General features: G+C 48.0%; 1 protein-coding gene across 3 annotated transcripts; it reads left to right on the top strand.

Annotated features, from left to right (window-relative positions):
- The first annotated feature begins 439 nt into the window (after positions 1-439).
- Positions 440-20,451, top strand: UPF3A (UPF3A regulator of nonsense mediated mRNA decay). Of its 3 annotated transcripts, XM_074387369.1 has the most exons (11): positions 440-697; positions 1,394-1,500; positions 2,473-2,579; positions 4,492-4,533; positions 6,790-6,888; positions 7,007-7,117; positions 10,426-10,481; positions 10,571-10,729; positions 13,767-13,927; positions 16,060-16,354; positions 19,450-20,451. In XM_074387369.1, the coding sequence occupies exons 1-11, from the start codon at positions 491-493 to the stop codon at positions 19,576-19,578; spliced, it is 1,473 nt and encodes a 490-aa protein (XP_074243470.1). In that variant the 5' UTR covers positions 440-490; the 3' UTR covers positions 19,579-20,451. The 3 variants fall into 3 exon arrangements, with proteins under 3 accessions (XP_074243470.1, XP_074243471.1, XP_074243472.1); XM_074387370.1 differs by lacking the exon at positions 4,492-4,533; XM_074387371.1 differs by lacking the exons at positions 4,492-4,533; positions 6,790-6,888.
- The last annotated feature ends 2,600 nt before the right edge of the window (positions 20,452-23,051 follow it).

Genomic DNA, 23,051 nt, shown 5'->3' with positions numbered 1-23,051 from the left:
ATCCTTGAAGTCGTTTACCAAAATGACACGCACGGACACTGGCCAGATTTCCGCGCCTTGTATTTATCTAAAATATGTCTGGGAACATTCTGAGCTCGGGATGCTCCCAGAAACCGCTGAAGGAAAGGAAGATAAATTACCTTTCTCAAGCGGAGTTCTGGTCACAGCGCCTGTCCTCAGATGCCCCTGCCCCAGGCCTGGAGCTCCCGGAGGAGGGGGCTAAAGGCGGTGCTGGCTGGGAGGGCCGCCCGTCCGCGACCTCCCACCACCGCAGGAGCGCGGGGTCCTGCCGCAGCGCCGGGCCTAGGGGCCGCTCGCTGCCGAGGTCCCGACCCAGACCCCAGCCCGTCCCGCAGCGCCCCGGACCCTCGCTGGGTGGCCCAGAGCGTCGCGGCGCGGGAAAGGGCGGGGCGGAGCGGGGGCGGCCGAGATCTCGCGAGGTTTCGTTTCGCCGGGGGTCTGGCGGCTGCGGCTCGGCGGCGGGTGCGGGATGCGCTCGGAAAAGGAGGGGCCCGGAGGCCCCAGGGCGGCCGTTGCCGCGCGGGGCCCGAGCGGGAGAGAGAAGCCCTCGGTCGTAGAGGTGCAGTTCCACCGCGACTCGCCGCAGCGAGAGCCGGAGACGCCGCCAACCTCGTCCTCCGGCTGTGGGGGCGGTGCGGGCAAACATCGCGAGGAGAAGAGGACGGCCCTGAGCAAGGTGGGGGTGGGGGCGGGGCGCGCAAACCTCGCGAGGAGAAAACGGCCCTGTGCGGGGCGGGGAGGGGGCGGGGTGCGCAAACCTCGCGAGGAGAGGACGGCACTGCGCGGGGGTGAGGGGACCGGAGCCGGGAGGGGCGGGGCGCGCAAACCTCGCGAGGAGAGGACGGCCCTGCGCGGGGGGAGGGGACGGGAGCCAGGGGGGGAGGGGACGGGAGCCGGGGGGGAGGGGACGGGAGTCGGGGGGGAGGGGACGCGAGCCGGGGGGGGAGGGGACGGAACCCGGGGGGGAGGGGACGGGAGCCGGGGGGGCGAGGGGACGGGAGCCGGGGGGGCGAGGGGACGGGAGCCGGGGGGGCGAGGGGACGGGAGCCGGGGGGGGAGGGGACGCGAGCCGGGGGGGAGGGGACGCGAGCCGGGGGGGGAGGGGACGGGACCCGGGGGGGAGGGGACGGGACCCGGGGGGGCGAGGGGACGGGACCCGGGGGGGCGAGGGGACGGGACCCGGGGGGGCGAGGGGACGGGAGCCGCGGGGGCGAGGGGACGGGAGCCGGGGGGGAGGGGACGCGAACCGGGGGGGGAGGGGACGCGACCCGGGGGGCGAGGGGACGGGAGCCGGGAGGGGGGCGGGCGCGGTGCACGCGAAGCGCCGAGTCCCGATCCTGCCGCCGCGGGAACGGCCGCTCGCTCCCCGCAGGTGGTCATCCGCCGCCTGCCCCCGGGCCTCACCAAAGAGCAGCTGGAGGAGCAGCTGCACCCGCTGCCCGCGCACGACTATTTCGAGTTCTTCGCCGCCGACCTGAGGTGAGGCCCGCCCTGGGGACACGCGCGCGGGTCTAGACGGGGAGGCGGCGGTAAGGGGTGGGGAGGGCGGAGCCGGAGCGCGCGGCGCGGTGTCGCTGCCCTGCGTTCCTCACCCTGAGTTTGACTTTATGGGAGTCGTGGGAGTTTTTTGAATAAATACATTTCAGTAAAAAGTGTCAGTTTTCTCAAAGAAACGTGTCACCACCGCGCACACACGGACGCGGTTCACGTCCCGAGCGCGGTGGTTTCCGGCGCTAACGCTTAGGGCATCGCGCGCCCGCCCGGCGCCTCCCTGACCCCCCTGCTCGGACGCGCTTTAAATACCCGCAGGGGCCGCGCGCGTGGCTCTCGCCTGTAGTCCGGGCACTTGGGGAGGCCGAGGCGGGCGGATCCCGCGGTCAGGAGATCGAGACCATCCCGGCCAACATGATGAAACCCCGGGTTACTAAAAATACAAAAATTAGCTGAGCGTGGCGGCGGGCGCCTGCAGTCCCAGCTACTCGGGAGGCTGAGGCCGGGGAATCGCTTGAACCTGGGAGTCGGAGGTTACAGTGACCGACATCGCGCCGCAGCACTCCAGCCTGGGTGACAGAGCGAGACTCTGTCTCAAAAAAAAACGTTAAATAAATGAATACATAAATCCCAGACAGGGTCCCCAAGTCAGGAGAGTCTCTCGGCGCCACGGGTTCCTCTGGGAGTGGGCCCTGGCCTTGCCTTAGGGTTTCAGCCTCCGAAGAGGGGTTCTGGGCAGTGGAGGAGGGACCTGAGTTCTCCCTCTTATCGAAGCAGTTTCAGTTAACATTTGCGCTTTTTGCTAAAGAATATCCAGGTTATTACAATTAGCTGAGGTGACTCTTCGGCACTAAAGTTTTATCTAAAGTAGTTTGTTGTGTCTAGAAAAGGAAAAAGAGACTAAATTAATGGAGTCATGTATTTTTCACTAACCATTTTCACGGTTGTTTCTTATTTCAGTCTTTATCCTCATCTCTATTCAAGAGCATACATTAATTTTAGGAATCCTGATGACATCCTTCTTTTTAGAGATCGTTTTGATGGATATATCTTCCTTGACAGCAAAGGTTAGATCGTTGGTTTTTCAAAATCTATTATAATCTGTAGGTGTACTAATGAAGTATTACTAGAATTTTCCTGCTCTTTTTTAAATTTTTTTTTCTTTTTCATTTTTTGGGACGGTCTTGCTCTTTTTCCCAGGGTAGAGTGCAGTGGCTACAATCACGGCTCACTGCCACCTCACGCTCGGGCTCAAGTGATCCTCCAGCCTCCCATATAGCTGGGACCACAGGCGTCCACCACGGGCTGATTTAAAAAAAAAAAAAAAAAAAGCCGGGCGCGGTGGCTCACGCCTGTAATCCCAGCACTTTGGGAGGCCGAGGCAGGTGGATCACGAGGTCAAGAGATCGAGACCATCCTGGTCAATCTGGTGAAACCCCGTCTCTACTAAAAATACAAAAAATTAGCTGGGCATGGTGGTGCGTGACTGTAATCCCAGCTACTCAGGAGGCTGAAGCAGGAGAATTGTCTGAACTCAGGAGGCAGAGGTTGCGGTGAGCCGAGATCGCGCCATTGCACTCCAGCCTGGGTAACAAGAGCGAAACTCCGTCTCAAAAAAAAAAAAAAAAAAAAAAATTGTACAGACTGGAAGGGGGTCTCACTGTGGTGCCCAGGCAGCATAGTGGTTTTGAACTCCTGGCTTCAAGTGATCCTCCCACCTCAGCCTCCCAAAGTGCTGGGATTACAGGCATGTAGCTTCAGCATCTGGGCCATTTGTGCATTTTAATTAAAAAGTTATTTGACTAAAATAAGAGAAATTTCATTTTATTATTGTATGTGCAGATATTAAAAATTAAAGTTAATTTTATTTAAATCAAAATTCTTGGAATTCTGTGTATTAGTGACAGCCTATTTATGTATTATCGTCAGAGAATGAAGGTTTTAATGAGTGAGTTTTCTGCATGAGAGAATATCTTTTTAGGTTCTAAAAGTAAATTACCTGTTTGATAGGAATTTTCTAAAATGTACACTGACTTCTGTCTTCCTAAACAGCACCCTTCATGACTGTACCATTTATGAGAATGTCATCAGGAGTCACTGACTGCTGTTCAACAGCTTTGCCTGCTGGGACAGTGGTCTTCACCTCTACTTTCAGTAGTTCCCTTCCCGGTACTTCTAGCGTTCTGCTTTGATCTTTTCCCTTCTTCTCCTATCAGGCTGTCTGCTGTTGGGAACGCGAATCCTAACCATGACCCTAATCCTGGCTGTCAAGTCTGTGTGCCTTTCACAGCAAGTTGTTTTCTGCCCTCCCCTCCCCAGCCACCCTCTTCCCTCTCCACCTGTTCCTGACACTGATGAGTGTTTTCTTTTTCTCCACTTAGGGGTAAAGACTAGAAAGATTGCTACAGAGTGACCAAGTAATAGCTAAACTAGTTCCTGTGACTAGAAGCAAGTGTGATGTTTGAACTGAACTATCTGACCTTTGTGTTCATTGCTCTTTTATTCATACTTTATTCAGCTTCCTTTTTTTATTTTCAAAAAATGGTGGCAAAATATATGTAACATGGCCAGATGTAATGGCTCACTCCTGTAATCCCAGCACTTTGGGAGGGCAGGGTGGGCAGATCACCTGAGGTGAGGGGTTCAAGACCAGCCTGGGCAACATGGAGAAACCGTGTGTCTACTGAAAATACAAAAATTAGCCAGGCATCATGGTGCATGCCTGTAATCTCAGCTACCGGAGGCTGAAGCATGAGAAACACTTGAACCTGGGAGGAAGAGGCTGCAGTGAGCCAAGATCGTGCTGACTGTGGCATTTTACGTTCCCACCAGTAGAGAGCAAGGGTCCCAGTCAGTTCTCTTAGTTGCCAGTACTACTTTGTTGTCATTGTCGTTTGTTTGTTTTCTTTTTTATACTTTTCCAGTAATGGGTATAAGCAGTGTCGGGTTTTTGTTTAAATTTTTTTTATTGCATTTTAGGTTTTGGGGTACATGTGAAGAACATGCAAGATTGTTGCATAGGTACACACATGGCAGCGTGATTTGCTGCCTTCCTCCCCTTCACCTATATCTGGCATTTCTCCCCATGCTCTCTCCCCCCACCTCCCCATCCCCCATCCTTTCCCCCTTTCCCCCCAACAGACCCCAGTGTGTAGTGCTCCCCTCCCTGTGTCCATGTGTTCTCATTGTTCAACACCCGCCTATGAGTGAGAACATGCGGTGTTTGATTTTCTGCTCTTGTGTCAGTTTGCTGTAGAGGTAGGGTCTTGCTATGTTTCCCAGGCTGGTATCAAACTCCTGGGCTCAAGCAATCCTCCCACCTTGGTCTCCCAAAGTGCTGGGTTACAGGTGTGAGCCGTAGCCCTGCCTCGTTTTTATGGTCTCCGGCCTAAGCCTGTGCTTTTGGTGTTGTGTGCAGTAAGTCATTGGCCATGGAGCTTTTCCCTGTACTTGTTTCCATGTGTTTTATGGTTTCATGTTTTATATTTATGTTTGATCCATTTTGAGCTCCTTTTTGTATATGGTATTAGGTATACAACTTCATTCTTCTGGCTGTGGATATCGTTTTCCCAGCACAAGTTGTTGAAAAGACTTTCTTTGGCCGGGCACGGTGGTTCATGCTTGTAATCCCAGCACTTTGTGAGGCCAAGGTGGGCGGATCACCTGAGGTCAGGAGTTCAAGACCAGCCTGGTCAGCATGGTGAAACCCCATCTACTAAAAATACAAAAATTAGCCAAGTGTAGTGGCAGGTGCCTGAATTCCAGCTACTCAGGAAGCTGAGGTGAATTGCTTGAACCCAGGAAGCTAAGGTTGCAGTGAGCCAAAATCATGCCATTGCACTCCAGCCTGGGCAACAGAGTGAGACTCCTTTTTCGAAAAATAAAAATAAAATAAAAAGACTTTGTTTTCCCCATTGAATGGTCTGGACAGCCGTTTGAAAAATCAGTTGACCAAATATTACAAAGGTTTATTTCCAGGCTCTCTGGATGTGTCTGTCTGTGTGGCACTACCACACTCAGCGGAGCATGTCATCTGCCACTGAATGAATATCCACTCTGTGCTAGGCCTTGTGGGTGGAGCAGTAGGTTGGACATCATCCCTGCAGGTCCAGTGCTCTACAGTCCCCACATTCTTGACTTTATTCCAGATAGTGCAGGTTGGCACAAAAAAGATCTCCCAGATAAAGGAGTTAAAATTCAGTCATCTGACTATTACTGACAAGTCTAAAAAGGATGACTCAGTGGGTTTAGTACCAAGGTAGCAGTGTTCTGTTGATGATTCAACAGATAGCAGGTTCTCTTAGTGAACATTTCTCTTTCTGTATTTGTTTTTCCCCCATATACAAACAAAGTCAGTTTCTGGTGATTTCCATTCACTACTTTTATCAGAAGCAAATTTCTCCTGTAATATGTTATAAACCCTTTGAAGCCCTCTCTTTTAGCTGTTATGTTTTCTAAGCAAAGTAATTTTCTTGAACTTATGTAACAGATTGATAGTCGAATTAACCTTTTAAAATAAAATGTAAAATGTAACTAAGTAATTGAATTATTTAAAAGTATTCCAACAATAAATTATTTGGAATGGGGCTAGGGAGGTCAGGTTTATTGAGGTGGAAGTTACATAGGGTAAAAGTCACACTTTTAAGGTGAACAATTTGATGAATTTTGAACGAATCCAGTTATGTAACCAATACCACAACATGATGAATTGTTTTGTGAAATAAATAGTTGTTCTTCCTACTGGGAGTTCATCCTTGTTTAAGTCTGGAGTTTGCCATGCTAAGGTTGCAGGTACTTGGAAATTAATTAAATTGCAGGGTTTTTTATCTTTTACTTTTTTATCTCTTACTGGAAGGATGAATTACAGTTTAAATAGCAATAATACATTGTCATCGTTATACTTACTCTTTTTTTGAGACAGTCTTGCTCTGTTGCCAGGGCTGGAGTGCAGTGGTATGATCTCAGCTGGCTGCAACCTCCACCTCCCAGGCTCAAGTGATTCTCCGGCCTCAGCCTCCCGAATAGCTTGGATTATAGGTGCCCGCCACTACCCAGCTAATTTTTTGTATTTTTAGTAGAGATGGGGTTTCACCATGTTGGCCAGGCTGGTCTTGAACTCCTGACCTCATGATTCACCTGCCTTGGCCTCCCAAAGTGCTGGGATTACAGGCATCAGGCACCACACCCACCTTACACTTACTCTTTAAGTAAGCTAGGTCATTATTTTCCAAAATAAATGCAGAATTTCAAAACGGCTTCTGATGTTTCCTGTTAAAGGCCTAGAATATCCTGCAGTGGTAGAGTTTGCTCCATTCCAGAAGATAGCCAAAAAGAAGCTGAAAAAAAAAGATGCCAAGACTGGAAGCATCGAAGACGGTGAGCCCTTTCCAAGTGCAACATTATGAAGCTGCCAAAGTAAGAACACTGAGCAAATTAATTCTTCTGTAGTTGGGAAAGATTGCACTTTTTTTCTCTCTGTCTTTTTAATGTATAGATCCAGAATATAAGAAGTTTTTAGAAACCTACTGTGTGGAGGAAGAGAAGACCAGCACCAACCCTGAGATGCTGCTGGGGGAGATGGAGGCGAAGACAAGAGAGCTCATTGGTCTGTTTTGCTCATTTCTTCCCTTTTCTTTATTGAGAGATTCACTCGTAGAGAATATACATTTTCCTTCTTTTTCTTGATTGTGATAACAAGTTGAAACTTGTTACGGGCTTGGCGGAAATGTAGAGTACTTAGCAGTTTTGACAAAAAGATGGCAAGATGGCCACATGGGAAAATATTTCTGAGCATTGTTTGATGGTTTTAGTTATACCTGATTTTTAGTTATACCTGATTTTTTTTAGTTACACCAGATTTTTTTTAGTTATAATCATTTTAAGTGCTAATGTTTCCGAATGAGCAGTGGAGAAGACAAATGAATGGTATGTGCCTGACAGCTTCAGGGAAGGAGTATTGTTTCACAAAGTCGAACTCAGTGGTCACAGTTCAATGCCTCAGGAGATGTTTTGCTCATGGTGAGGTCATCTTGCTGCTGTTCCAAACAAATGCCAGGCTCCCTGAGCTAAGCCAAGCCAACTCGTGGATAAGCCCAGCCAGAGCGCAGTCGGGTTTAAATACAGCCTTCCACCCAGTGCCCACAAGCTGGGATTACAGGGCACCTGCCATGATGCCTGGCTAATTTAGAGAGGGTTTCACCATGTTGGCCAGGCTGGTCTTGAACTCCTGGCCTCAGGTGATGTGCCCACCTTGGCCTCCCAAAGTGCTGGGATTACAGGTGTGAGCTGCTGTGCTCGGCCATAATAAAGCTTTTGATCACTAAAGTAAACAAGATTTGCTGAGGCTGCATACTGCCTGGGCACTGACTCTGGGCCTCGTCATGGGGCTGAGTGATAAACAGGTCGCACAAGGCCTCTGCCTGCCATCGGGAACAACAGGTTGGAAGCAGGAGTGGGAGTAGCCCAGCCAGGGCACTTCAGTTTATAATCATTGCTACCGATGTGACCAAATGGCATATGGGAGGGGAAGGTCAGGAGACTCCCTCTGAGGTGGTGGTGGAGCTGGAGCTGGAACTAGCTGCAGGAGGGAAAGAGGTCGGGAGACGAGCTGAGATGGCTGCGCTGAGCAGTGAGGACAGGCACGCCAAGGGCATGGCCAGGGGCTGGTGCTTTTCACTTCAGGTACAGAGTGCAGGCTTGTGGGGCTGGCACGCATGGGTGAGGGCAGTTTAGTCGGAGGGTGGGGGTGCTGCGTGGAAGGTTTAGATTCATTACAGGACAACTGGATGCCACTGGGGGAGTCGCATGGTCTGATTATTGTCCGCATCACTCTGGTGGTGCCACACAGAATAGGTTGTGGATGCCAAAAGATGAGCATGTGTTTCGGAGATGGACTGGACAGGACTAACAGATGGATTGGGTGTGTCAGTTTAGGAACAGGAAAAAGTAAGACTCCAAGGTTTGGCTTGAGCAGATGGGTAGATTGTGGCACCATTATGCACAAGGGTCGATGCAGGTAGGACAGTATTGGGAGCAAAGTTGAGATTTCAGTTTAGAACTTGATAAATTTAAGAAGAGCTAGAAAAAGCAAATTAGATGTTAATTACAGACCTCACATTTCCTTATCACTTTGTTTTAAATGTCTCCTTGTATAGGATCGATCACTTGAGGGCTGTTTTGAGATATATCTTTTTAGGTCAGACTTGCTACTCCTGCGGGGGCTGCAGGAGGGTTGGGGTGGTATCACCCAGAATCTGCTGCACAGCCAGTGCCTCACAAATGTTGACTGAATGAATGAATGTGGCTTAGAATCCGCCATCCCTGATGGGAGCAATTAATTCATTCTAGGACTTGGCTGTAAAGCCTTCCTTGTTTCTGTGATTGCTGTTTCTGCATATTAAAAATTTAACCTTATTAATCAGGCAATTCATGGCAAATTACTTTTTTCTTAGGTTTTGGCCTCCAGTGGATTCTTCTGAACAGATCTAAGAAGCGAGTGTTAAATGGAATAGGAATAAACTCTTACTGGCACGGACTCTGGAGTTGTTGAGTTAGTCTGGTGCATAGGCCTTTAGAACAGACTGCCTGGGTTCAGCTCTGAGAATTCTGTTTACTTGTGTTCTGTTACATGGTCGTGCGTATCTGAATGATAAATAACATACTTTTATGATGTGTAAAACACATTCTTACTCAAGTCTCATGTCCTTTTCCTGTGATCCCTGTGGGTGATGGAGCAGGCATTTTGTAGGAATAGGAAGGCAGGCAGGTGGAGTCTGGGGTCAGCCTCCCTGTGTGTCTGGGTGGTCTCGCCCTGCTTCTGGCTGACAAGGCCAGGCCTTCACAGAGCAGAGCAGACCCCTGGTTGATTTGAGAGAATTTGCCCATTACAAATAGCTGATCATTTTACCTGAGCCAGTGAGCTGTACTCACCTTGGGCCAGAGTTTGTGGTCTGCCCAGGGACCGCTGGGGGGAGTGGGTTCTTTGTGGCCACTGTGCCTGCCATGAAATGTGGCATTTGCAGCCACATCAGCTCTTCCCTGCAGCCACCGTGCCTGGGGCAGGGCTCCTGGGACAGGCGCCATTTGATCCATGATGTCAAGGTGTCAGGGGTCCTCAGTTATAAGTGAGGGATCCCTGGCCAGAGTTTCTGCTAGGATTCCTGATTCATACCTGTTCCTCAGAATTCCAGAGACGTTGTATTAGTTTGCAGGCACACCCAGGGATTCTTACCAACCCTGTTTAATCCGAGATCTTACAGACCTGCAGAATAAATCCAGACCATCTTCCCCCTTCCCACCTGTGTCCTCGTGTTGGCAGGACATGGGGCCTGACCCCCTCAGTGAGAGTCCCTCTGAAGCAGTGCCTGTGAGGCCTCCAGCTTGCCTGGGCATTCACATCCAGGTCAGATCTGAGCAGTTCCCTAGTAGTTGGCATCTTTTCAGAAATCAACAGCACCATGTGGAGTCATTTTCTAAACTGCAGTCCAGGGTTGTGTCTTATCATTATGATTTTATGGAGTATGTATTGTAAAACGTTACAAAAATCTGTTTCTTAAAACTGTCTTTTGGAGAACGGAAAACAGAAAAATTCTCAGAATATGTGATGTATCAAAGTAAATATGTGTTAATGACTTAAGGTGTCTACAAAAATGTCACCTGTGTAGTATTTTAAGCCTCCCTTAAGAATCAGGAATTAGATATCTACTACGTATAAAATTGTTGATAGTTTCAAATTACTTGACTTGATAGTAATGGAATAAAAACTCTCCCCCTGGAGATAGTGTGTGGTCATGTTAAATTTAAAAAGTAATTATATTGTTACCCTATTTATTTTAAAGATTAAATTGAAAACAAGTATTTAAAATAAATTGTTCTTTAGGAGTTAAATACTACATTACAATTTTTGTGTTTTAGCTAGAAGAACCACACCTCTTTTGGAATATATTAAAAATAGAAAATTAGAAAAGCAGGTAGGTCTGGCCTTTACCTGACGGACACCCTCCCTGCTGCTGCCATTCTCATCCAGACAGTCCGTACACACATTCTTCCATGTCTTTAGAGAATTCGGGAAGAGAAGCGAGAAGAACGGAGGAGGAGAGAGTTAGAAAAGAAACGCTTGCGGGAAGAGGAGAAAAGAAGAAGAAGAGAAGAAGAAAGATGCAAAAAAAGGGAGACAGATAAACAGAAGAAAACTGCAGAGAGAGAAGTCAGGATTAAGGTAATTCTGAGGAAACATTTTATTCCCTTTTTCCAATAGTTCTGCTATAGTAATTATCCTTTTTGCACATCTTAGCTCTTCAGAATTTTGAGAACATTTTGAATTAACATATTGTGTTGTTACAAACCCTTTCTTTCTATGTCACAGCAGTGGTTTCCACAGCGCGTCCTGAGCCCTGGGAGTCCTCAGGCTGTTGTTCAGTGCCTGTCCTCCTGGGTGTGCACTGAGGACACCCCCACAGGAGTCCCACGCTGGTACACATCGGGCTGCTGCTCACACTGTCCCTTTTTTTTTTTTTCAACTTTCCAACTTTCCTTTTAGGTTGTATCAAGAGCATAAAGATTGAAAGACAGATGGCTCGTGGCTTCTCTGCTATTTTTTTTTGTTTGTTTGGTTTTTTTGGGGACGGGTTGAGACAGGGTCTCTGTGTCACCCAGGTTGGAGCATAGTGGTGCAGAGTCACAGCTCACTACAGCCTCTATCTCCCAGGCTCAGGTAACCGTCCTGCCTCAGCCTCTCTTTCCAGGGATACACCACCACACCTGAATAGCTAATTTTTAAAGAAAAGTTTGTAAAGATGGGGGTCTCACTGTGTTGCCCCAGCTGGTCATGAACTCTTGGGCTCAAGTGATCTTCCCGCTGCTGGGATTAGAGAGGCGTGGGCCACCACACCCGGCCCTCGTGGCTATTCTTAATAAAGAGACATACAGCACACAGAACAGCTCAGCTGTTCAGTGTTCCTCTGAGGATGGTAAGCAGTGAGCTTATGTGTGGCCACACAGGCGAGGGCTGGGAGGGAGCCCAGCTGCCCACGCACCCCGGTTGGCCTTCAGAAGCCTCACAGGGCATGGCAGAACTGCCCTGCTCCCCAGCTCGTCTCCAGCAGCCCTGGCCTGCTGTTTTCTCCTGAATGCACCAGCAGATTCCACCTCAGGCCTCTGCACGTTTTTCTCCACGGGGACTTCCCCAGATGTGCCCATGGCTGCTCCTCAGCATCTGGTCTTAGATCTTGGCTCTGCAGTGGAACCTCCTCTTCCTGTCTCCCTGTGTCTGTTGCTTTACTGTCCCTTTGTTTGTGTTCGTAGCCTTTGATACTGCCCGAGATTATCTTGTTCCTTTGTTTCCTTTCTCCTATTTTTGCCACTGTTTACAGCATTCCCCCTTGACCACTGTTGCCTCAGGTGGAGCATCAGATGTGAGCTCCTTCAGGGCAGGGGCATGGCTGTCGCATTCACAGCCATTTCCCTAGTGCCTAGCACAGGGTCTTAGACCCTGCTTCCTGCATACAGCTCCTTAAACCCTGGGAATCTGCAGTAATATGAGTATCTTATATGCCAGTGAGAGGACTGGCAGCTTCAGAATGGGGACTAGTTGCCAGAAAGACCAACGCAGGACTAGAGGGTTGGGACTTTCAGTCCCAACCTAGCTTCCAAGAGGACAGAGGGCCTAGAGAGGTAATCACCAGTGGTCGATGACTTAATCATACCCATGTCATGAAACCTTAAAAATGCCTAAAGATGAAGCTTCTGGGTTGGTGAGCACATCAAGGTACTGGGAGGGTTATGCATGGAAGCTCCGAGGACCACCGCACCATACCCCATACCCACCTTGTACATGTCCTCCATTTGGCTGTTGTAGGTTGTATCCTTTATGATAAGCTAGTAATCGAGAGTACAGTGCCTTTCTGAGTTCTGTGAGCCATTCCAGCAACTTACCAAATCTGAGGAGAGGCCATTGGGAACTCCTGAATTTACTGCTGGTTGGTCAGAAGTACCGGTGACACTCTGGGACTTGGAACTGTCAGCTGAAAGGAAGCGCAGTCTTGTGGAAATGAGCCCTTGACTTGTGGGGTCTGGTGCTAACTCCAGGTCAGTGGTCTCGGAGTTGAGTTGAATGTGGAGCCTGCAGCTGGTGTCGGAGAGGTGGTATTGAAAAAGATGGGCAGTGTCAGAAATATTGTAAGAATGGTTCCTAGGCACACAGAACATTTGTTGAATGGGTAGATGGAGATTGTTGCACTTCCTGATGGCTTGCATTTATTACAAACATATTAATGCCGCAATTGTTTTAAAAGATGGATAGGGCTGGGCACGTTGGCTCATACCTGTAATCCCAGCATTTTGGGAGGCCAGTGCAGGCAGATCATGAGGTCAAGAGATCGAGACCATCCTGGCCAACATGGTGAAACCCCATCTCTACTAAAAATACAAAAATTAGCTAGGTATGGTGGTGCATGCCTATAATCCCAGCTACTTGGGAGGCTGAGGCAGGGGAATGGCTTGAACCCTGGGGGCGGAGATTGCAGTGAGCCAAGATCGTGCCACTGCCCTCCAGCCCGGGTGACAGCACAAGACTCCATCTCAAAGAAAAAAGAAATTAGGCCAGGCGCGGTGGCTCAAGCCTGTAATCCCAGCACTTTGGGAGGCCGAGGCGGGTGGATCATGAGGTCGAGAGATCGAGACCATCCTGGTCAACATAGCGAAACCCCGTCTCTACTAAAAATACAAAAAAACTAGCTGGGCGTGGTGGCGCGTGCCTGTAATCCCAGCTACTTAGGAGGCTGAGGCAGGAGAATTGCCTGAGCCCAGGAGGCGGAGGTTGCGGTGAGCCGAGATCGCGCCATTGCACTCCAGCCTGGGTAACAAGAGCGAAAACTCCGTCTCAAAAAAAAAAAAAAAAAGAAAAAAGAAATTAAAACAGAGTGCTGCAGAGCCCTTTAGACAGTGTTGTGTGTGTGTTTTAATGAATTGAAGTGGGATTGTGGTGCATTTTCTAGTTTTTAGCCTGGTTTTCATCATGTGAACATCTTTTCCATCATACTAACTGCCCTACATTATTTTTTGTGACTACAAAATATTTTATTCATTGAATGTTTCACCAAGTGTTCAACCAAAAACCTCATTTTTGGACATTTAGCTTTCATTATTTTGCTGTGCAAACGTTTGGCTTCATTATTGGGGTCTATATGTAATTATTTAACAGCTTCTTTTAGAATGTGCTCTTGAGGTGATATTATACTAACATTATAATTTGTCAGCTTCTTAGGAAACCAGAAAAGGGAGAGGAACCAGCCACAGAGAATCCAAAAGAAAGAAGAGAGGAGATTGATCCTGGAGGTGGCAAGCAGGAATCCGGGACCCCCGGCACAGTCGTAAAAGTCAGGCCCGCAGAAGGCTCACTGGAGGAGCCCCAGGAGATGTGAGCGTGCTTTCGTTGTTAGGACCGCGTCAGCTCCCAGTCATGGCAGCGTAGGCTTTGTCAGTACGAGTGTGCCTCTTTCACATTATTCCTGGAATCCAGGACTTTCCAGGGTGTGCAAGTACACGTCAGCCTTCGTTTCCCATCAGCATGCCAGGAACATAGTGGACTCTCTCGTCTGTAGTCTGTCTTCAGATCAGGCAGTTTCGTCCTGTGGTTTGCTTTGCCTCCATTCCTCTTCCGTTTTCTCCTGAGCTGCCTCCTGGATTCCTGCGGTTGCATGTCAGGTCTTCAGGATCTGTCTTCCCAGTCTTTGTGTTACTTTTTGTTTTTTTGGTTTTTTTCTCTGTGTTTTGTGGTATCTTGCCCTTTGTTCTTTTTTTAATCTCTCCTGCAATTTATCTACAGAATTGTGTATTTGAGAACCCAACTTTTAGAGCTGGCAGATCTTTTGTGATAGAGAAACAGAATTTTAAGTGCTGTAATCCTTTGGTTGAAGCTCCCGTTGGCACCTCTAGCTGTGGAACTTGACCAGCATCTTTGTCTGTGCACTGTGGGTCCTCCCTTTTTCTTTTCCTTGGTCCCTTATGGCATGCAGCTCTGTGGAGGTATGTCCCTTATGACATGGAGCTCATCTGTGAAATGGACAGACACAGCAGCATCTGCCTGCTGGGCCAGAGAGACCAGCCAGATGCCAGTTGGGAGGGATCCTGTCCCTCTTGCTCCTGGCACCCACCATCCTCCAGGCCCCATGCAGTTGGGCTTACCTTCCCCTCCAGGACCCCTGCCCACTCACCACATCTCAACATCCACAGCCTCCTGGTGCCAAGGGCCACTTGGCTCGAAGGGGATGGTGGACGTGGAATATAGTTGGGAAGCCTAATAGGATTAGGCTGCCAGCTTCCCAAAGTTACAGTAATCGGGGTGATTTCTCACTGACTTTCTTTCAGAGTTGTTGATGAAGTATTTTTTTTTCTTCTTGGGGGTTTTGGTTTACTGCTTTGTTTGTAAAATGTATATATGATTACAAATCCATGATTATGAAGCACCGTGATTATGTTACGCGTGTTACCATGACTGTCGATGATACAGCAGTGCCTACTGCCACATGCCTGGCGTGAATTCATACTTGGTTACAGAGCCTTATCCCCACCAGCCCTGCCAAATGAGCTCGACAGCCATTTATTTATTTACTGTTCACTTAATATTCTGATAGATGCATGAATATAATTAATTTGCCGTTGTTAAATGTCAGTTAATTTGACTGTGCTTGAAGCAGAAAGTAAGCTGTCAGTATTCGGGCTACACGTCATGATGGATGTGCACCTGGGCTCCCAGGACAGCTGCTGGACCACTTTAGTCTCAGTCACTTTATCTGTAGAAAAGAAGATTTATTTTATTTTATTTTTTAATTTTTTGAGTCTCACTCTTTTACCCAGGCTGGATTACAGTGGCATGATCTCAGCTCACTGCAACCTCCTCCACCTCCCAGGTTCAACCGGTTCTCCTGCTTCAGCCTCCCGAGTAGCTGGAATTACAGGCACCTGCTACCACACCTGGCTAATTTTTGTATTTTTAGTAGAAACAGGGTTTCACCACGTTGGCCAGGCTGGTCTCAACTTCCTGACCTCAAATGATCTGCCTGCCTCAGCCTCCCAAAGTGCTGGGATTACAGGCACGTGCTACTACACCTGGCTAATTTTTGTATTTTCAGTAGAGACGGGGTTTCACTGTGTTGGCCAGGCTGGTCTCCCAACTCCTGACCTCAGGTAGTCCACCTACCTTGGCCTCCTAAAGTGCTGGGATTGCAGGCATGAGTCACCATGCCTGGCCAAAAGAAGATACTTACTTTGGAGGGTTTTGAGAATTAGAAAACAAGTATAAAAAGTACCTTAGCATAAGTTTTATTGCCTATCTGTCACTCAAGTGAAATTGCAAATTTGACTACAATTTATTCCTCTTTGTAGTGGTTTTTATGAATGCCTGTTGTGTGCCCATCACAGTAAAGCCTCAGCAGCGCAGTGCTGAGCACGTCACACTGTCCCTGGCCTCTGGGAGCCTGTGGTCTAGAAAGGATGGTGGGCAGCTGACCGGCATTTACTGCAGTTGCTGATCATTTGTGTTGAACGTAGGTCACGCAACGGCAGTGACAAAGAGCACAGGGATGTGGAGAGATCTCAAGAAAAAGAACTTGAAGCACAAAGACCCCATGTGGATGATGGCAGGAGGCACAGAGCTTACCACGAGCCTGACCGGCTTTCCAGAAGGAGTGAAGATGAACAGAGATGGGGGAAAGGACCTGCCCAGGACAGAGGGAAGAAGGGGAGCCAGGACAGCGGGGCCCCAGGGGGAGCCGTGGAGAGACTCGGAAGAGCACAGAGGTGTGACGACAGTCCAGCACCCAGAAAGGAGCGACTGGCAAACAAGGTTTTTATCAAACCCAGAAAGAAACATCTGTCTGGCTGTCTTAGGTCCAGGTTGCACGCTGACCACGTCATTTGGCCTTACGTCGTCTTGGGGAGCGTAGTGCGTTTACAAGAGCAGTTACTCCTGAAAGTCAGATCGTAGAGGAGACTAGGCAGCATCTTTTCTCAGAGAATCAAAGTATTTTTGAGCAGGAAAAAGAAATATTTTATGTAGTATAAAACTAACACATTTATATGATTTGCTTGAGAATAAGAGTAAGGATTATGACCTTTTCCCTTGGAAGGAAAGTTTTAATGATATTTCATGGAGCTGTCTTCCACATTATTAACAACATTCTCATCATTAGTGAATAATCCCATGGCTCAAAAACACCTATAAGTTAGTTCTGCACAGACAGTGAGCACAGTACTGCGGTTAGCCCCTTAGCCAAGCAAACAGCTTTTTTTTCAGAAGCTTCAAGCTAATTTTTGTTCAGATTGCATTTTTCATCATCTCCCTGACAGCAGCAGGCCCCACCCCAGCCTCCCAGCAAACTGAGGGCTTCGTAGGGCTGTAGTTCCCACTCACCTCCCTCCCTCCCTGTAACCCTGGCAGCCACTGTCGGTTCTGTGTCTCTGTGAATTTGTCACTTCAAGAATGCTTGATAAATGGAAACACACAGTACGTGAGCTTTAAGAGTGGCTTTCTTCACTCAGCCTAATTCCTTTCAGATCTTTCCAGGTTGTCGTATGTATGAACGATGTTCACTTTTAAAATATTTCAGTGAAGTAGAGGCTGAAAGCCAGGGCGGAGCCTTCTTGTCTTCATCCTTGAGTGATCACCTCTAGAATACTCCACAGTTTTCTAGGGTTGCCTAGACCTCTAGCGGCACAAAGTACAGCCATGGGTCCTTTTGATGGGGACTTGCTCACAGGAGCCCTCGGTCTTCAGTTGCCTTTTCACAGTGAATGGTCTGATGTCCCCCCGACCTGAGGTGGGGGAGCATTCGCTCCTCTGTTGAGCCTGTGGTGGGAATGAGGCGCTGTGTGCAGGAGCTGCCTTCCTGGGAGCCTGGCATTTGTCATGTACTTCTAAGGTCAGGCTCCGTGCTCCATCTGTGTACACAGGCACTGCCCTGGTGAGTAGAGCTGTGCACGCTGGCTCCATGCAGCCTGTCTCCGCCCCACAGGAGGGTTCAGGTCCAGGGGCCTGCTGAGCCTGTTTGCACCCCTCCCATTGGTCAGGTTCATTTCAAGAAAAAGAAATTAAGTTAACCCCCTTGGTGGCAACCTGATGGGGGCTCCCACACACAGTCCAGGAGGAGGTAAAGGTGAGCTGGTGAATCCCAGAGAAGCAGCACGTGAGTTGTACCTACATGGTCATTCTTGCAGCCCACACTTGGGCTCCTCGTGGCCAGTGGAGGCTAAGGCTGCAGCTCTGCAGGGAGAATAGGCAGTGAGCGGGAGGCACATGGAGAGGGAGGCTACAGGCCTCCGCCAATGAGCCGCCTTCCTCCCTTCCGCCCCTTCAGTGCTGGGGCAGGGCTGGTGGTCCCATCTGAGAGGAGCCGCTGCCTTCCCTGGCTGTTGCTGTCCTCAGTTTCTGAACAGCTGTCCTTCAGAATTTTATGGGTCATTTTTATTACTTCGCCTCCAGGAGTTTAATAAAATGATGGAGTGGTGTTTTCTAAAAAGGGGCAGTTCAGTTTCCCTGCTGGTAGATGCTAGGCAGGGATAAGCCCGTGGAAATTGCTTATTACTCACGTGCTTAATAACTCTTTCAGTTTGCAGATCTGAAACCATCTCTGAGGGTCCACATCTCATTTTATTTCAGGCTTAGGGACTGAGGTGGACATGTTTTGAGTTTTCACCTCCCAAACTCAGACGGGGATGCCGTGATTGTACTGTTCCCACAGATTACATGTTCTTGGTTTGAGCAGTAAGATTTGCGTAGATAACCAACATTTACGAGGCTTTTTAAATTGCTTTAGAATACCTGGTTTCTGAGATAGTGCTATGAAAAGGGTTGATTTTTAGCTGCCTGGTTGATTTTCTTTTCTTTTTTCTTTCCTTTTTTTTTTTTTTTTTTTTTTTTTTTTGATGGGGAGTTTTTCTCTTTCGCCTAGGCTGGAGTGCGGTAGCGTAATCTCAGCACGGTGCAACCTCCATCTTCCGGTTTTAAGGGATTCTTCTGCCTCAGCCTCCCAAGTAGCTGGGATTACAGGCACCCACCACCACACCCGGCTAATTTTTTTGTTTGTTTTTGTTTTGTTTTGTTTTTGAGACAGAGTCTTGCTCTGACGCCAGGCTGGAGTGCAGTGGCGTGATCTCAGCTCACTGCAACTTCCGCCTCCCAAGTTCAAGCAATTCTGCCTCAGCCTCCTGAGTAGCTGGGATTACAGGTGCCCACCACTACACCCAGTTAATTTTTTGTATTTTTTAGTAGAGACGGGGTTTTACCCCATTGGCCAGGCTGGTCTTGAACTCCTGACCTCATGATTTGCCTGCCTTGACCTCCCAAAGTGCTGGAATTACAGGTGTGAGCCACCATGGCTGGCGTAATTTTTGTATGTGTAGTAGAGATGGGGTTTCGTCATGTTGGCCAGGCTGGTCTCAAACTCTTGACCTCAGGTGATCTGCCCACCTCGGCCTCCCAAAGTGCTTGGGTTATAGAGGCATGAGCCACCACGTCTGGCCTGGTTGATTGTCTTTGGACAATTAATATCAGCAAGCTCTAGAAATGCAGGGAGAGGCTGGGTGTGGTGGCTGGCCTGTGATCCCAGCACTTCGGGAAGCCACGGTGGGTAGATCACCTGAGGTCAGGAGTTCAAGACCAGCCTGACCAACATGGAGAAACCCCATCTCTACTAAAAATACAAAATTAGCCAGATGTGGTGGAGCATGCTTGTAATCCCAGCTACTCAGGAGGCTGAGGCTGGAGAATTGCTTGAATCCGGGAGGCGGAGGTTGCAGTGAGCCAAGATCATGCCATTGCACTGCAGCCTGGGCAACAGGAGAGAAACTCCATCTCAAAAGAAAAAAAGAAATGCAGGGAGATATTTACGCTTTCTGCATTGCTGGTCCTTGGAAGAGTAACGTGCCCTCTTATCCTGGCAGGACCGGCCGGCCTTGCAGCTGTATGATCCAGGAGCTCGCTTCCGAGCTCGAGAGTGTGGTGGAAGCGGGAGGAGCTGCAAGGCAGAAGCTTCGGGGACTGGCCCTGAGAAGAGGGAAGAGGCAGAGTGAGTCACAGCGCGCACCTGGCCTTCGTGGACGAGCGAGGGCATCCCAGAAACGGGCACATGACTCCCAAGTGTCGCCGGAAGGGAGCACTTACTCCTTACCAGGAAACTGGAAGCTGAAAATAAAGAGGGTGACGTAGAAACACACAGAAGCCATTCTAAAGAAAGTAGTGATCTTGTCTTAAATTGAGCAGAATTCTCGTGGATTTTACCATTTCAGTATAAACTAGTATTTGGTGTTCAGTGAAATCACAAATGATTTTCATTGGACAGTAGAAAAGTATGTGTAAAATAGGGGAGAGAATTAGTATTGGATCAGTACGAGTCCTGAAGCACTGTCAGTGCCATGAGAATGACGTCCACTCTGGGGTTCCTGTGTTTGTAAGCAGAGGAGCTGTCAGCCTCATTGTGCTTCCTGGTGGCCTCTGAGCCGTGGTGTCGAGGAAAGAGCAGTTCTTATATGTTACAACCTTTGTAAGTCAGCCACACCTGTGCTGTGTTTTAGCCCTTCTGGGAGGGATATATATCAGACTTCACACTATATAAAACCCAACAGCTTCAACTATTGCCATTTCAACAGTTTTGCCACTGACTGGATGAAAATGGTTTCATAGTCTTGGATGGATGCATTTGTGGTTTGTAACCATTACGGTTTAAACCATGGTTTAAGGATTTGCCCAAATAACAGAAATTTTGTTCGGGAAGGGATAAAGTGGGTACAGCACATAGATGAATTTTAGAAACTTTATTTGTAAATAACTTAAAATAGCTTTCTGAAACTATGCATCCTACAGTTTCTTCCTTTCAGTGAAATTGTTAAATGTTAATGTATTTTTGGCACTATGATTTTAACCATTTATTAAATAATTTTGTTAAAGAGGTATTGAAATATTCTTTGAATCTGTATCAGCTGCGTAAGGGAAATTCAAATGCCTGACAGCATAATCATACAGATCTTCTCTTTTCTTGGTTTGGATGACACTGGGCAGATGCCAAAACATGCAAAAAGTTCCAAAAGGTAAGGCCTTAAAATATTTTATTGGTAAATATTATACAGACTTTTACCACACCTGGCTAATTTTTCTTTTAACACTTTCTGCATCTGCCCTAAATATCAAAGCAAGAGAGAAAGACAAAACACTAGGTTAGGACTAGCAAATGCACATGCAAAAAAAAAAAAAAAAATCAGAAGACAACACAATTTGGAAGAGCCACCCAGAGGGAGACAGTGTCACCACCACCCGTGTCACACACACAGGCTGTGTTTTGTCTGCTGGTTCTACTTGACAATCAAAGGGGGACCGGTTGTTTCTTTGATCACTGAGCCACAGCTGCGGGTGGATTTCCATACCAGGACGAGTGAGGACTCAGACATCACCTTCCATTTCCAGGTGTACTTTGGCCGTTGTGTAGTCATGAACAGCTGTGAGAATGGGGCTTGGAAGCCTGAGGTGAAATCCAAAAATATGCCCTTTCAGGATGGCGAAGAATTTGACCTGAGTATCTTGGTGCTGGACAGTAAGTACAGGTAGTGGTCCATGGCCAGTGTTCTTACAGTTTGGACCATCGAAACCTGCCTGAGTCTGTGAAGATGGTGCGAGTATGGAGAGATGTCTCCCTGACCAAAATGAGTGCCTGCAGTTGAGGGTGATAACTAGACCCTGTTGACAAGGAATCCGTTTCTGTGTGACCGTGGGATTCCCAGAGCTAGCTAACAGCATAATTCCTCCTCTCTTCAGCCCTTACTCTTGCTCTTTAAAGCTTCAACAAACTAAAAAAAAAAAAAAAAAAAAAAACAACTATTTTAAAATCACATATGCCCATGCTTCTTCACAAAGGAAATATCTGTAAAATAAAGCCATATTCCCACTGGAAAGTCAGTGATCCGTAAGAATTTCTAGATTGTGCCTGGTGTGGTGGCTCAAGCCTGTAATCTCAGCACTTTGGGAGGCTGAGGCGGGTGGATCACAAGGTCGAGAGATCGAGACCAACCTGGTCACTATGGTGAAATCCCGTCTCTACTAAAAAAAAATACAAAAAATTAGCTGGGCATGGTGGCGCGTGCCTATAATCCCAGCTACTCAGGAGGCTGAGGCAGGAGAATTGCCTGAACCCAGGAGGCGGAGGTTGCGGTGAGCCGAGATGGCGCCATTGCACTCCAGCCTGGGTAACGAGCGAAACTCCGTCTCAAAAAAAAAAAAAAAAGAATTTCTAGATTGCTTAAATAACAGTATCTTGCATATATGAAGTTCTCTTTTCTTTGTTTTCTTTTTCTGAGACAGTCTCACACTGCCACCCATGCTGGAGTGCAGTGGCGCACAGTGGAGTGCAGAATCCGCCTCCCGGATGCAAGCAATTCTCCTGCCTCGGCCTCTGGAGTAGCTGGAATTACAGGTGCCCACCACCACACCCAGCTATTTTTGTATTTTTAGTAGAATCGGGGTTTCACCATGTTGGCCAGGCTGGTCTTCAACTCCTGACCTCAGGTGATCTGCCTTTCTCGGCCCCCCAAAGTGCTGGGATTATAAGTGTGAGCCATCGCGCCCAGCCCGTTTTTAATTTTATTAATATAATTACTGAGAAATCTTGTTCACATATAAAAGGGAACCAGAGGAGTTTTGTTATATTAATACCACCTAATTCTTTAAATTTCTTTCTGGCTGGGCTCAATGGCTCATGCCTCATGCCTGTAATCCCAACGCTTTGGGTGGCCGAGGTGGCCACCCTAAGTGTTGGGATTACAGACATGAGCCATTTGAGGTCAGGAGTTCAAGACCAGCCTGACCAACATCTCTACTAAAAATACAAAAAAATTAGGCTTGGTGGCAACACGCCTGTAGTCACAGCTACTGGGAAGGCTGAGGCAGGAGAATCACTTAAACCTGGGAGATGGGGTTTGCAATGAGCCGAGATTGTAGCACTGCACTCTTGCCTGGATGACAGTGAGACTGTCTCAGAAAATAAAAACAAAACTTTCAAGTTATATTGCAAAATGTTCATAGTTATCTATGATGGGTATTTTAATGGTCTACCATCTTAAAATTCTTTCAATTTTATTGAAAGCTAAGGATTGGGGAACCTTTTAAAAAAAGATTTATTCAATCACTAAAGTCCCCAATTTCTCTCTTTCTGAGGATTTATCAGCTATTTCAGCTATTAATTACACCTGTTGCTTTTCCACTCTTGGAGAGAAACAGTTTAATCTGACATAGAAAGGTTTGAGGGGAGAATCAAAGCAGTGATTTCAGCACATCTTTGTCAGTGCAATTTTTTTCGAGACGGGGTATCGCTCTGTCGTCAGGCTGGAGTGCGGTGTCACAGTCTCAGCTCACTGCCAGTTCTGACTCCCCGGCTCAGGTGATTCTCCTGCCTCAGCCTCCGAAGCAGCTAGGATTACAGGCACGTGCCACCATGCCTGGCTAATTTTTGTATTTTTAGTACAGACAGGATTTCACCATGTTGACCAGGATGGTCTTG

The sequence above is a fragment of the Saimiri boliviensis genome, chromosome 16 (genome assembly GCF_048565385.1).
Source record: "Saimiri boliviensis isolate mSaiBol1 chromosome 16, mSaiBol1.pri, whole genome shotgun sequence".
NCBI lineage: Eukaryota > Metazoa > Chordata > Mammalia > Primates > Cebidae > Saimiri > Saimiri boliviensis.
Note: the sequence above shows the minus strand (reverse complement) of the source record. Positions and strands in the feature narration are given on the sequence as shown.

Coding starts and splice junctions, on each gene's coding strand:
- UPF3A (XM_074387369.1), top strand. CDS start 491: ATGCGCTCGGAAAAGGAGGGGCCCGGAGGCCCCAGGGCGGCCGTTGCC. Junction 7,118..10,425: donor GAAGACAAGAGAGCTCATTG/GTCTGTTTTGCT, acceptor TTTGTGTTTTAG/CTAGAAGAACCACACCTCTT. Junction 10,482..10,570: donor ATAGAAAATTAGAAAAGCAG/GTAGGTCTGGCC, acceptor CCATGTCTTTAG/AGAATTCGGGAAGAGAAGCG.